This window comes from Hemicordylus capensis, chromosome 2 (assembly GCF_027244095.1).
Source record: "Hemicordylus capensis ecotype Gifberg chromosome 2, rHemCap1.1.pri, whole genome shotgun sequence".
NCBI lineage: Eukaryota > Metazoa > Chordata > Lepidosauria > Squamata > Cordylidae > Hemicordylus > Hemicordylus capensis.
Genome location: NC_069658.1, coordinates 236,511,166 through 236,524,593, shown reverse-complemented (window position 1 = coordinate 236,524,593; position 13,428 = coordinate 236,511,166). Strand labels below are relative to the sequence as shown.

Here is a 13,428-nt window from a genome sequence, read left to right as displayed (position 1 = left end):
GGTTAATATTTATGGGTCATTGAATATCTAGTTGTTCCTTCCCATGTTTTTATGAATACTAGACATTTCTACTATTTGCAGCTTTGATAGTTTGTGCCATCTTCCATGCATATACATGTTTTGTTTTGTTTTATAAATTGCAGTTTTAAGGTTGTTTGACAGTGGTGGGATCTTTTGGTTGGTTTTGTGCATTTGGTTGGACCCACCTAGGTCCTTTTCATTCCTTTTGGCTTCTTGCCCTGGTGTATTCTAGCATGGTGAACTGGAGGGCAAGGTGGTGATTTATTTATTTTTATTTATTAACATATTTTTATACTGCCCAAAACTTATGTCTCTGGGTGGTTTACAACAAAATAGAAACAGAAAGTAAAACATTAGTTAAAACTAAAACAAAATGTTAAAAACATTACAACAATTTAAAATTTTTAAAAGAATATTTTAAAACAGCATTAAAACCATAAAAACCTTATTAATTAAAAGCCTGGATGAACAGATGTGTCTTTAAAGACCTTTTTAAAAGCCGTCAGAGATGGGGAGGCTCTTATTTAACTATGGAGCGCATTCCAAAGCCTCAGGGCAGCAGTGGAGAAGGCTGGTCCCTGAGTGGCCACCAGATGAGCCAGTGGCAAATGCAGACGGACCTCTCCAGCTTCATGACGAAGAAGACATTCTCTTAAATACCCAGGGCCCAAGCTGTTTAGGGCTTTATAGGTTATAACCAACACCTTGTAATTTTGCCCAGAAACATATCAGCAGCCAGTGTAGCTCCTTCAATACAGGAGTTATATAGTCTCTCCAAGATGACACAGAAACCAACCTGGCTGCCGCATTCTGGACCAACTGTAGTTTCCGGACTACATAGAAGGGCAGCCCCACATAGAGCACATTGCAGTAATCCAGTCTGGGTGTTACCAGCAGATGTACCACTGTTCTGAGGTCGTTCACCTCAAGAAATGGCGTATCAGCCGAAGCTGATAGAAGGCACTTCTGGTCACCGCCTATCAAACTAGCTGTTACTATTGGAGGAATCCCCCCCCCCCAGAATTGTTTTTGGAGAAAAATACTTGAATAGAGCTTGCATTCCCTCAGACTGAATTATCAGTTCAATGCAATAAATGGCCTTGAAATTTATCCTCCACTCCACTCCATTCCAGATTATGGCCTGGAGGATTTCCACACAGGGCTGAGACAGTGAATCTCCTTCAGAAGAGAGTGTGTGCATTCACACACCAGCTAGACTTTCCCCATTTGAAGTCCATTCGAGATCTTTGGAAGCACCCCACACACACATTGGGCTTTGTCTTCCAAATTTTAGCTTATCCTGATGTTTTTTCAAGTTTTTAAAATCCTGGTATCAAGTGGGTTTTTCTTAAAACACTGCAGCAAATGCCAGGGAGAGGCACTGACTAGAGTCTTTACATAATCATTAACATGAAAAGAGGAAAGCATTCTTTAGAAATGCAAATAGAACTGCCTTGCCTAGATGTGAAGAGTGGAAAAACCAGTTTTCACGAAGCAACTTTTTGAAAGTTCTAGTTACAAAACCTCTGTGTATGCTCAAGTTGACTTTTTTGAACAACATTAGTCTGCTTGCTTAAGGTTTTTGCTGGTTAAAAAAAGAGGTTTTACCAACAAACTGATGTAAAGCACACCATGCATATGTTGGAAAAAGGGAAGAAATCTGTTAGTATATACAAATGCTCCCAGTCTAGGACATGAGGTTTTGAAGGCAATATTGTGTTACTCATGGAGTTCCCAAAAACACTCCCCCCCCCCCATTGGCTAGAAGAAAAACACAGACGTATGCAATGTGAACCTGCACAAAAAGGAAACCCGAGAGCATGATGCCTCTGTATACTGTACCAGTTGCAGAGGAGCAACAGCAGCAGGAGAGGGGGCATGCACTCAGCTCTGGCCTGTGGGCCTCCCAGAGTTATCTGGTGGGCCACTGTGTGAAACAGAATGCTGGACGAGAGGGGCTTTGAGCCCAATCCAGCAGGTCTGTTCTTATGTTCTAAGTTATCCTTTTAATTTCAATGGGGTTACTTTGAGCAATTTTCCTCATCATGTCAGCAAGTAAAATCTAATGAAGAATGGCTAAGTTTAAAATTCTTGCATTGAAATGTATGGATCCTCTGTTTCTCATCATTGAATCAGATGGAATCTTCCACGATCCAACCTCCTCAGTAGTAATATGGCTTGCAGAAGGCAGTGGTTAAGGGGAGGGATGTGTTTGTGAGTTGAGCCTGAGAATGTTTTGTGAGGGGGGGTGTGTGTGAGAGAGAGAGTGCATAGACTACTATGATGTAATGCTGAAACTTACCTTCTCATTCAAGGGTTGGAAATCTTCATTCAGAGAGACAATTCGAAACCTAACTGGAAAAGGGGAAGGGGAAGCATTTTAGTATGACCTTGTAGCTATGTATGTGGGAACATTGGAAGCTGCCGTATTGAGAGGCTGTACACATGAGCCCTGGGGTAACTGGGGTAAACACACATGAGCCCTTTTAAAGTCACCCAACCTAGTGGCCATCACCACATCCTGTGGCAGAGAATTCCATAAATTAATTATGCGCTGTATGAAAAAGTACTTCCTTTTGTTGGTCCTGGCCATCAAATTTCCTGGCCATCACTTTCATGGTATGACCTCTAGTTCTAGCATTGTGAGAGAGAAATTTCTCTCTGTCCACTCTCTCTACTCCATGCATAATTTTATACACCTCTATCATGTCTCCCTGTAGTCACCTCTTTTCCATACTAAAAAGCCCCAGATGCTGTATTCTTGCTTCATAAGGAAGGTGCCCCTCATCATCTTAGTTATCCTCTTCTGCACCTTTTCCAGTTCTACAAATGACACAACACTAGAACCAGAGGTCACCCCATGAAATTGATTGCCGGTAAATCTAGGACCAACAAACGGAAGTACTTTTTCACACAACGAATAATCCACTTGTGGAATTCTCTGCCACAAGTTGTGGTGACAGCCAACAACCTGGATGGCTTTAAGACGGGTTTGGATAACTTCATGGAGAAGAGGTCTATCAACGGCTACTAGTCGGAGGGCTATAGGCCACCTCCAGCCTCCAAGGCAGGATGCCTCTGAGTACCAGTTGCAAGGGAGTAACAGCAGGAGAGAGGGCATTCCGACAACTCCTGCCTGCAGGCTTCCAGCGGCATCTGGTGGGCCACTGTGCGAAACAGGATGCTGGACTAGATGGGCCTTGGGCCTGATCCAGCAGGGCTGTTCTTATGTTCTTATGTACAACTAGCTGACCCCACATAGAGCGTCTGTGTGCTCTTTGGGGCCAGTGGTTACCTCTCCCCCACACTTCTGCCCCAGTCTCCGCTTCCAGGCCCAGCCGCCTCTCCTCCCCACCGCCATTCCCCCCCCCCACTTTCTTTCTCCCCTCCTGGGCCTTCCCTCCGTGTCCGGGCTGGGCCCGCTGCCACCTCTGGCCTCCACAGCCAGGCCCGCTGCCGCCATGGCAACCAATCCTCCTGGGTGCGCCTCAGCCAATCAGCTGGGCGCTGGGACGCACATTCCAAGGCACACCCAGGAGAATTATATATAGAGAGATGTCTTTCCAAAGTTATGGTCACCAGAACTAAACATAGTATTCCAAATGTGGCCACACCAAATGGACATGGTACTTGATGTCCACTCCGAGATATTGTATTGGCCGGCAAAATCTTAGCCATGGAAACACAATTTTGCTAGGCCGTCCATGCTCCAATCCACTACCTGCATAGGCTGGTGGCAACAGCAAAAGCTGGGGATTAGTGTGTCAGCAATGTTTAAGAATAATTTGGGAACATGCCTCTGAGCATATGGTGAGTGTTGTTACCTCAGGAGGCAACCATTACAATCAGCACAATTAGTAAAAGAGAGCCAGAGAAGGGATGGATAGGTTTACCACAGGGACTGATACCATAGGGATGAATAAGCTACCGTATGAATAGGATTGTGCTTGTCTTATTTAGTTCTGAGGTAAAATAAAGCAAAATAGAAGCAGCGGAGCCTATGTGACGGGCAGTGGTCCCTCTAGTTGTTTTCATCTCTGTGTGGAATGAGTTTTGTTCTGGGCGGCAGTATCAAGGCACTGTGTGTGCACTTGCATTCAGAGTGGGGTCTTCCTAATTCAACCTGAGTGGGCTCTAAAATTAATTGAGCGGACATCAGAAAACTTGTGAGCGCGCACACTTCTTAAAAGGAACAATGGTGACTGGGACTATTCTCTTCTTGACCTCAGAGACATGAGTTAAGTTATTTCAACTGTAATGGTTACTCTTTCAGCTCATTTCTCCTTCTTTGGGAGGGGGGAAGATATGCAGGCCCCTTTCACAGCTGTTTCCAAGGCAACAAGGGCAGGGGCTGTTCCCTCCACTCCCCCTTCTCTGCCCACTCTCTCCCTCCCCTTTTCTCCTCATGAACATTTCGTCGCTACTAGGCATGTGCCAACTGGACATTACGGGGGGGGGGCTCTTTTTCCTTAGTTCATAGAAATTCTAAACATATTTTCTTCGACAAGGCTAAAAAGGCCCCTCTACAGAAAACATACCATCTCGACTCTGGTCCACCTAGGTTTTCTAGCTTGTTAGATTCTATCCCTTCTTTAACATAGAGTGCTACTCCACCTCCAAGGCGCCCCTCTCTGTCCTTTCTATAGAGTTTATACCCAGGGATACCAGTGTCCCACTGGTTCTCACTGTTCCACCATGTTTTTGTTATGCCCACTATATCTATTTCTGTGTTAGCAACCAAGCCCTTCAGCTCACCCAGCTTGGCTCGGAGGCTTCTGGCATTGGCATATAAGCATCTATACGCTGAATCTCTTACCTGGTATATGCTATCTTTCTTTGGACTCTTTAACCAGCTGGGACAGCCTTCTGTCTGCTCTTTATGTGGTTCTGCTCTGTTCCCTTCTGTTTTATCTGAATCCTTTGCACCCTCACACCTTACAGGATGTCATTTGCCAAACCAGATACTGCCCAGCTCCCGTCGGCTATACCCCAGGCGTCATTTTAAAAGCTGCTCTGCAACCTTTTTTATTTTAAGCGCCAGCAGTCTGGTTCCATCTTGGTTCAAGTGCAGCCCACCCCTTTTGTACAGGCCTTGCTTTCCCCAAAATGTGTCCCAGTGCCTAACAAATCTAAACCCCTCCTCCCGGCACCAACGTCTCATCCACGCATTGAGACCCCTCAGCTCTGCCTGTCTCACTGTACCTGAGCATGGAACAGGTAGCATTTCTGAGATTGCTACCTTGGGGGTCCTGGAGTTCATTGTTAGATTTATATATCATCTTTCATTAAAAAACTTATCCCAAGGTGGTTTACAAAAGTAAACACAATAACATTCTATAAAATCACACTAAAATGTTAAGATCAATTAAAACACCAAGATCAGCCATTAAAAAACAAAAATAAAAACAGAGCAGCTGAAATGGAGAGACTGACAATCCCAAAAGGGTAAAAACTTGAACAAATAAGAACTTTTTCAGTTGGTTTTTAAAAGTAGCCCCCGAGAACATACACCCACCAGGAGAGTATTCCAGAACCTGGAGGCAACAACAGAGAAGGCCCTGTCCCGCTTATCATATGCATACTAGACTTAGTTGGGGTTGCAAGTACATTCCTTCGAGTGTCTTCCCAGTTGATGGGTCCCACAGGAGCTTATTCAGTCCATGGCTAGCAATCATGGAAGAGGGGAGAGATGCCATTCTCCTCTCACATTCCATTTTGACATGTCTTTTGGTCTCTTTGGCCTCCATTTGGTCCTAGAAGTCCTGGTTCCACCTGGGAGACCTTCCTTCCAATGTGGTTTTGCAGGTAGAAAGGGGCCACTTCTGACAAAGGCTAGTAAGGATCTCAAGCTTCCAATAACTAGAGCGAGCACATTCCACAACCCAGGAGTAGCTACACAGAAGGCCCGAGCTTGAGTCATCACCAGGAGAGCTGGCAGCAGTCCGAGACGGACCTCTCTCGATGACTGTAATGTGCGGTGGGGATCATCCTGAAGAAGGCGCTCTCCTAGGTAACTTGGTCCTAAGGTGTTTAGAGCTTTAAAGGTAATTACGAGCACTTTTTAAAAATTTTGCCTGGAAACATATCAGCAGCCAGTGCAACTGTTTAAATATAGGAATAATATAGTCTCTCTTTCTCTCTCTCAAAAAAAAAAAAAAAAAAAAAAACTAACCCAGAGACCAATCTGGCTGCTGCAGTTAAACTATCCAAAGTTTCCAAACTATATAAAAAGGCAGCCCCATGTAGAGTGTATTGTAGTAGTCAAGCCTAAAGGTTACCAGAGAGTGCACCACAGTTTTGAGATCATTATCTTCAAGAAACAGGTGACATGATATGCAGTCTAGGAGCGCTGCAGACTTCAAAGCAAGCCCCAACACTGTACTGAAGCAGCGGGTGTGGAAACAGCATTTCCACAGGTTTCCCCCATTGTTGGGGCTTGCTTCGCAGAGCCCTGTCATGGCTCTGTAGCATACATAGGAACATGGGAAGCTGCCATATACTGAGTCAGACCACTGGTCTACAGTATCTAGCTCAGTATTGTCTTCACAGTCTGGCAGTGGCTTCTCCAAGGTTGCAGGCAGGAATCTCTCTCTGCTCTATCTTGGAGAAGCCAGGGAGGGAACTTGGAACCTTCTGCTCTTCCCAGAGCGGCTCCATCCCCTAAGAGGAATATCTTACAGTGCTCACACTTCTCGTCTCCCATTCATATGCAACCAGGGTGGACCCTGCTTAGCTAAGGGGACACCCGTGTTCACCCCTCTCCCTGGTGGCCCCTTGGAGTGAGGGAGATAATGAAGAAAATAGGGAGGGGTAGAGCTGGGGGGCTCTCAGGAGCTTGGGGGCCAGGGTTCTTTGAACCCATCAGTTCAATTATAGCTATGCCCCTGGCCTCAGTGTTGTGCAAACAGGATTGTGCAATTGCATGTTAGAATGCTGCTTTTCCTGGAGTCCTGTGGGGAATCTGGCATCCTTCCTTTGGGGCTTCTGTCTTCCCCTGAAGGGAGCAGGGCAGGAGTGAGATAATTCCAGGACTGTCAGGTCCTGGTGGGGTTGAGCAGGAGAGACAGAGAGAGCTGCAGGGAACACCTCTAGTGGGGTCACCATGCTGGGAGTGTTATAGTTAGGGAGACAGGCTACTCCACTCACTAGCCTACATCCAGACTAAGTTACTCATGAGTACTCCCACTGAAATTAATGGGACAAGTTAAATTGTCCTATTCATATCAATGGGAAAACTTTGTGCTAATTTTCTGAAGACTGTTGGTCAAGCTGAGGTGGAGGGGTACACTGATCTTCAGCACATAGCCAGCCAATCAGGAGCAGAGAAGGAGGGTCTTCACCCTCCTCCCTCCCCCTCCGAACATTGCTGAGGATCTGTTGGCTTCAAGCCGATGATCCTAGGTTGGGGAATAAATCACTCGGCTATGGTGTAGGAAGGCAGGAGGGCTTCAAATACCCCTTGGGAGACCTTAAACCACTCCTAGGGGTTAGGGGCGTAGCTATAATTGAGCAGATGGGTTCAAAGAACCTGGGCCCTCCAGCTCCACCCCTCCCTATTTTCTCCATTATCTCTCTCATTCAGAGTGGTCACCAGGGAGAGGGGTGAACATGAGCCACCTCTCCACTAGCTATACCCCAGCTAGGTGTACTAGTACCCTCTGTTAGAAATCCCTGCATTACCACAAGAGCACTTTTGTGTGATAGTGGCATCATTGTTTTAGACTCCTGCAACCAGTGGTGCTCTTTGGACTGGATGTCTGGTCCAAAGTCTGGTACTCCACCTTCCGAGGGCCCCCTGAATGTCCTGCAGTTGGTGGCTGCGATGCCAGCCTGCGCCACCATAACCAGGCACCTCACAGAAGTCCACCTGCCAATCATGCAGGCTTGCATCTTGCCCGCCCATCTGCGAAGCCCACCCGATCTCCTGTTGCGAGGGTGGGTGGGGGGCACTGAAAGCTGGATGTGGTTGCGCCGTGTGCTCCGCCTGCCCGTGTGGGACTTTTTTGGTTCTGGCTCCAAAATTATCTAGGTGCACTTCAGCCTGCAACAGCACAGGCCAGGGGCTTAGCAAGGTTGGAGTGGGCCCAGAGACAAGAATTTAAAATGCCCACCCCCTCACTGAAGCTCAGCTCATGAAGTAAAGAAATCTTAAATGAGGCTGAATAGTGGTAATAAAAAGCATAGTAAAGTAAGTGTGTGTGTGTGTGTGTGTGTGTGTGTGTGTGTGTGTGTGTGTGTGTGTATCCTATGTGCCACAATAGAACATCATCTTAAATTATTTTTTTTAAGGTTTTGTAAATTGTGGACGATGCAAGTCATTTAATGGTACTAGAGAAAGACATGCTGTTCTGGTAGCTCCAGGTCTTAACACCCACATCAATTTCGGAGGATGAATACAACTGAAGGAAGCCCGGGCGGGTGCCTGGCTGGGGGAGTAAGTTATGTGACTTGCCTCTGGGGGGCCCCACAAGGCAGTGGGCCCCCAGACAACCATCTCTCCTTGCCCTATTATAGTTACGCCCCTGGCATAGGCTATTCAGCACTGCCTACAGTATGCTGCACAGTATGTCAGCCATTTAAAATAGTCTTCTATAGCTTATATGAGAAGGTGCTTAATGCCCAGTCAGACCACTGGTCCATCAAGCTCAGTATGATTTAACCTTATGGGCAGCAGCCCTCCAGGGTTTCAGGCAGATATTTCTCAACCCTACCTGGAAATCCCAGCGGTGGCAAAAGCAGTGTTCCCACAGGTTTCCCCACTCATGACAATGGGGAAACCTGTGGAAACACTGCTTCGGGACAGTGTCTGTCTCAGAAGTCCGCAGCAGCCCCAGAACACAGCGTTACAGAGCCATAATGCTATACATCACTACTACTATTGACCGATGAGCCACAAAAAGGCACATCAGTCAAGTAACATGTGCATGCAAGTTACGCATGCACTTAGCAAATTGTGCAAACGCCCAAAAATGCACAAATGATATTACAGATGAGCAAGCCTGTTGGAATTATGGGTTTATGATTGTGTAGCCTTATTTGTGCAATTTGCATAAGCTGTGCAACTGGCATGCATGCAATGTCACTGGGCTGACGTACCTTTGTGCATTATGTCAACTCTCCTGATTTTCCCCCTCAGCGTTCTTTTCACCATACTCCTCATTTGGAGAAATTACCTCTTCTGAAATTCAAAATGTCTGTGTTAGACATCCTTGGTGATTCTCTCCCCGCATGTATGCTGAATTTGATGGCACTGTGGTCACTGTTCCCTAAAGGGTCGATGACACTGACATCACGCACCAGGTCCTGGGTGTCACTCAGAATTAGATCCAAGGTCACCTTCTCTCTGGTCGGTTCCATGACCAACTGTTCTAGGGCACAGTCATTTAGCGTATCTAGAAATTCGACCTCTTTGTCCTGACTTGAATGTGAATTTACCCAGTCTATGTGTGGGTAGTTGAAATCACCCATAATTACAGCCCTGCCTCTTCTTGACGCCTCCCTGATTTCCTCCTGCAACTCCCAGTCACTGTCAGCATTTTGATCCGGAGGGCGCTAGCACGTCCCCAGTAGCACGTTTCCTTTCCGGCCTTGTATTGTCACCCACAGGGTTTCTGTGGAGGACTCCAGTCCACCTAGGTTTTCTAGCTTGTTAGATTCTATCCCTTCTTTAACTAAGTGCTACCCCTCCTCCAAGGCGCCCCTCCCTGTCCTTTCTATAGAGTTTATACCCAGGGATAACAGTGTCCCACCGGTTCTCACTGTTCCACCATGTTTCTGTTATGCCTACTATGTCTATTTGTGCGTTAGCAACCAAGCACTCCAGCTCACCCATCTTGGCTCGGAGGCTTCTGGCATTGGCATACAAGCACCTATACACTGAATCTCTCCCCTGATGTATGCTATTCTTTTGACTCTTTGACCTGCTGGCACAGGCTCCCATCTGCTCTTTATGCAGTTTTGCTCCGTCCCCTTCTGTTTTATTTGAATTCTTTGCAGCCTCACACTTTAAAGGATGGCTTTTGCCAAACGGGATACTGCCCAGCTCCCATTGGCTGTTCCCCAGGTGTCATTTTAAAAGCTGCTCTGCAACCTTTTTGATTTTAAGCACCAGAAGTCTAGTTCCATCTTGGTTCAAGTGCAGCCCGTCCCTTTTGTACAGGCCTTGCTTGCCCCCAAATGTGTCCCAGTGCCTAACAAATCTAAACCCCTCCTCCCGGCACTAACGTCTCATCCACGCATTGAGACCCCTCAGCTCTGCCTGTCTCACTGTACTTGCGCGTGGAACAGGTAGCATTTCTGAGAATGCTACCTTGGGGGTCCTGGACTTCAAAATGTTACCTATCAGCCTAAATTTGGCTTCTAGGACCTCCCGATTGCATTTCCCCACATCGTTGGTGCCGACGTGCACCATGACAGCTGTCTCCTCCCCAGCACTGCCTAGGAGCCTGTCTAGACGCTGCGTAGTGTCCGCAACCTTCGCACCAGGCAGGCAAGTCACAGTGCGGTCAACACACGGGTCGCAAACCCATCTCTCTATCCCCCTAATGATCAGATCACCAACTACAAGGAGGCCCCCACCCCCCCAGAGGAGTATCCCCCGTGCGAGAGGATATGGGCTCATCATCGACGGAAGGGGTCCCTTCTAAAGGAGCATTTCCCTCTTCCTCAGACCGATGTCCTCCTTGCCCAAGACCTTCATTCTCCCTGACAGCAGAGGAGCTACCAGCCCTGGAGTGGGATGCCTCTATCTCATCCCTGAAGGTCTCATCCACATGCCTCTCTGTCTCTCTAAGCTTCTCCAGATCTGCCACCTTGGTCTCGAGGGAACGGATTTGTTCCCTGAGAGCCAGGAGCTCCTTGCACCGTGCACATACCCATGACTTCTGCTCACGGGGCAAATAGTCGTACATGTGGCACTCTGTGCAATACACTGGGAAGTGCCCCTTCCCCTGCTGACCTTCTGTCTTCATACTGTTTTAGTTGGCTGTTTACGGTATTTAGGGAGCTTATTGTCCGTTTATTAGATAGTTTATTAGGATAGGTCTCAGCTGTAATGGTCAACTATTTAACTGTCCAAACAGTCTTTCCCAAGAATATGAGGGATACGAGGGAGGGATATGTACTTACGTTCTCTTCTCCACCAGGCTCCTTGTGATCCTTGTGATCGCAGGGCTTGTTCCAGGCTCTCCCGCACACTTCCCGCTAAACTCCTGCAAAACTCCTATGTCCTGTTTGCTATCCCTGTTCGCTATGCTCTCAGGCCTTCACCTCATATGTAGAGTAGCCTTCCAACTGTCACACAGAATGTGAGTCAAAGGAAAGGAATGTGGGGCCTCTCCCAGACCTAGCTGACTCCACCCCCACCTCTAAGTAAACACTGCCTTTAGGTAACCCTAAGAACTCCTAGCCCTGTGATATCTTAACCCTAACAAGTAACACACACAGAGATAGAGAGACTAAGACCTACCTCTTAAAGAGAAACAGCCCCTGCAAAACTCCCCTCTTCCTGTTAGTTTGTTTGAAGGGGGAAAAGGCTAGATGTTTAGAAAGGCTTGCTCAACTTCTCAGCTGTGTCTGCTCTTCCCAGAGTAGCCTTCCAACTTCTGTGTCTGTGGGAGGTTGGTACTGCTCCCCAAGGTCAAAGAGCTGGCAGGGCAGCCGGAATGGCAAACAGCTCATAGATTTTTGATTTCCCTTCCCCTGTAACGATGAGGTGACCTGCCAACTTTACTTCCCCACCACCACTGGAATAGCAACCCCCTGTCAGTGGACACACACCCTGTCTCCCCGTCCCCAGACAAACCAAGACACATCTGAAACACTCAGGATCCAAAAAACCCAACAACAGAAGCCAAAAAATATCACCAGGCCCTCGCCCTCGTTGTCCCCCGAAGTGGCTCCCCCAAAGGGGCGACCACCTTTGGTGTCACGCCTTCGGTGGCGACCCCGCCACCACGGTGCAGCAGTCCTTTTATAAGCCCAGAAAGATGACTACTCTGAGCAGCAACTTTACTGTTTTGGGTTTTTTTTAAAAGCTGTTGTAACTGCTCAGTTTTTAAATTGTGGGTTTATTGTTTATATTTTTGTGCAAACTGGCATGAGACACATGCTTCAGGCAGATATTTTCAGACACATGCTTTCAGGAAGCTTTTGCTGGAATAAAGAAATAAGGTTGGGATGGAGGAGAATCGCTCTCACTCCAGTACCCCTCAAGCCCTTCCAGTGCACTGGAAGAAACAGCTGGAGGCATTCCTGCTGGCCTTCATGTGACACTCTGACACTCTGCCAATCTAAGCCTGGCATACGTGCTGAAATAAGCTGTTGCAATGTTGGTTCAGATGCATAGGTTGGTTCAAATGCGATGCCTCGCATAGACAGTGGTGCCAACACACTCTTTTCTTCATGTCCTCACTGTTTGCCAGGGGACCAACTGTGTGGGCTTGTGACAGCAGTTCTCACTTCTCCTCTTGGTCAATACTGCCCCAACCCCCCCAGCCTTTCCCTTTCCGGCTCATCTGTTTACCCAGAGCCAGTATAAAAAAGCTGGAAGCCTGGGCAGCAAGAGGTATGACCAACCTGCCCTCTGAGAGCACCATGGGGAAGGAGCAGTTACTTGGGGGACCCAGCATCTTTCTCCTGCTGCTCTTCTTCCTCCCAGGAGAGGCCTCACCACCCACCACAGAACCACCACCTACCACAGAACCGTAAGCTGCTTGCTTGGAAGGGGCGGGGAGCTTTCCTTTCTCTTCCTTGCTCCCTCCCTGAGTGGTTTAGTTCTGCCAGTTTGCTTTGGAACGCGGTGTTTAGAGTGTGGCTCTTCACAGAGCTTTGCAGAATTTTCACCATACTTCTTTTAACATATGGAACCCACTGCCACAAGATGTTGTGATGGTAACTGGAGTAGATTAAGTTAGAAAAAAGAAGGTGGTGTTAGACTCTCTTTTGCTAGAGACTCTCTTTTGCTAAAGGTTTTCAAGCAAATTGCTACAGAGCCATCTCTCAGGGATGCCGTCGCAGTCAGAGGTGCACCTAGGTGATTTTGGAGCCTGGACCTAAAGCCCTTTGAAGGCCTCCCTACTGCCCCATATAGTATTTTTAACACATTTTTAATGTGACCAGACCACCCGGGACAGACTAAAATGGACTTACGGGCCCTCAGGGTGTGTGGAGGCCCTGGACTTCAGCCCAGAAGTCCAGGGATAAGAGCACCTCTGGGGAGTTTCCTGCACTGAGTAGGGGGTTGAGCTAGAACAGTGCTTCTCAACCACTGGTCCACAGACCAGTGCTGGTCCGCGAGGCGTTGGGTACCGGTCTGCGAGGCATCACTAATAAAAATCACCCCCGCAAAAAAACAATTTCGGGCCAGCAGGGGCCACACCAAGAGCTCTCCAAAGCTCATTTCTAGGC

The 13,428-nt window shown here is 47.6% G+C and overlaps 2 protein-coding genes across 10 annotated transcripts in view; one reads left to right on the top strand and one right to left on the bottom strand.

Moving 5' to 3' along the window:
* The window catches only part of LOC128341965 (pregnancy zone protein-like), a 46,062-nt gene extending 34,585 nt beyond the window's left edge, over positions 1-11,477 (bottom strand). For 3 of the 7 annotated variants that reach the window (XM_053288695.1, XM_053288693.1, XM_053288694.1), the window contains exon 1: positions 2,324-3,391. The gene's annotated coding sequence lies outside the window, so the exon portion shown is untranslated. Of the gene's footprint in view, positions 1-2,323; positions 3,393-11,148 lie in introns of those variants that run through there. The other 4 variants (XM_053288690.1, XM_053288691.1, XM_053288692.1 and 1 more) reach the window with 4 other exon arrangements.
* LOC128341946 (alpha-2-macroglobulin-like) overlaps positions 1-13,428 on the top strand; it is a 161,361-nt gene that overhangs the window by 22,500 nt on the left and 125,433 nt on the right. Inside the window, exon 1 of one of the 3 annotated variants that reach the window (XM_053288620.1) lies at positions 12,584-12,725. The exons of the other annotated variants lie outside the window; for them this stretch is intronic. Within the exon in view, the coding sequence (XP_053144595.1) occupies positions 12,589-12,725 (137 nt within the window). The 5' untranslated portion in view covers positions 12,584-12,588. Of the gene's footprint in view, positions 1-12,583; positions 12,726-13,428 lie in introns of those variants that run through there. 3 annotated transcript variants of the gene reach the window in all.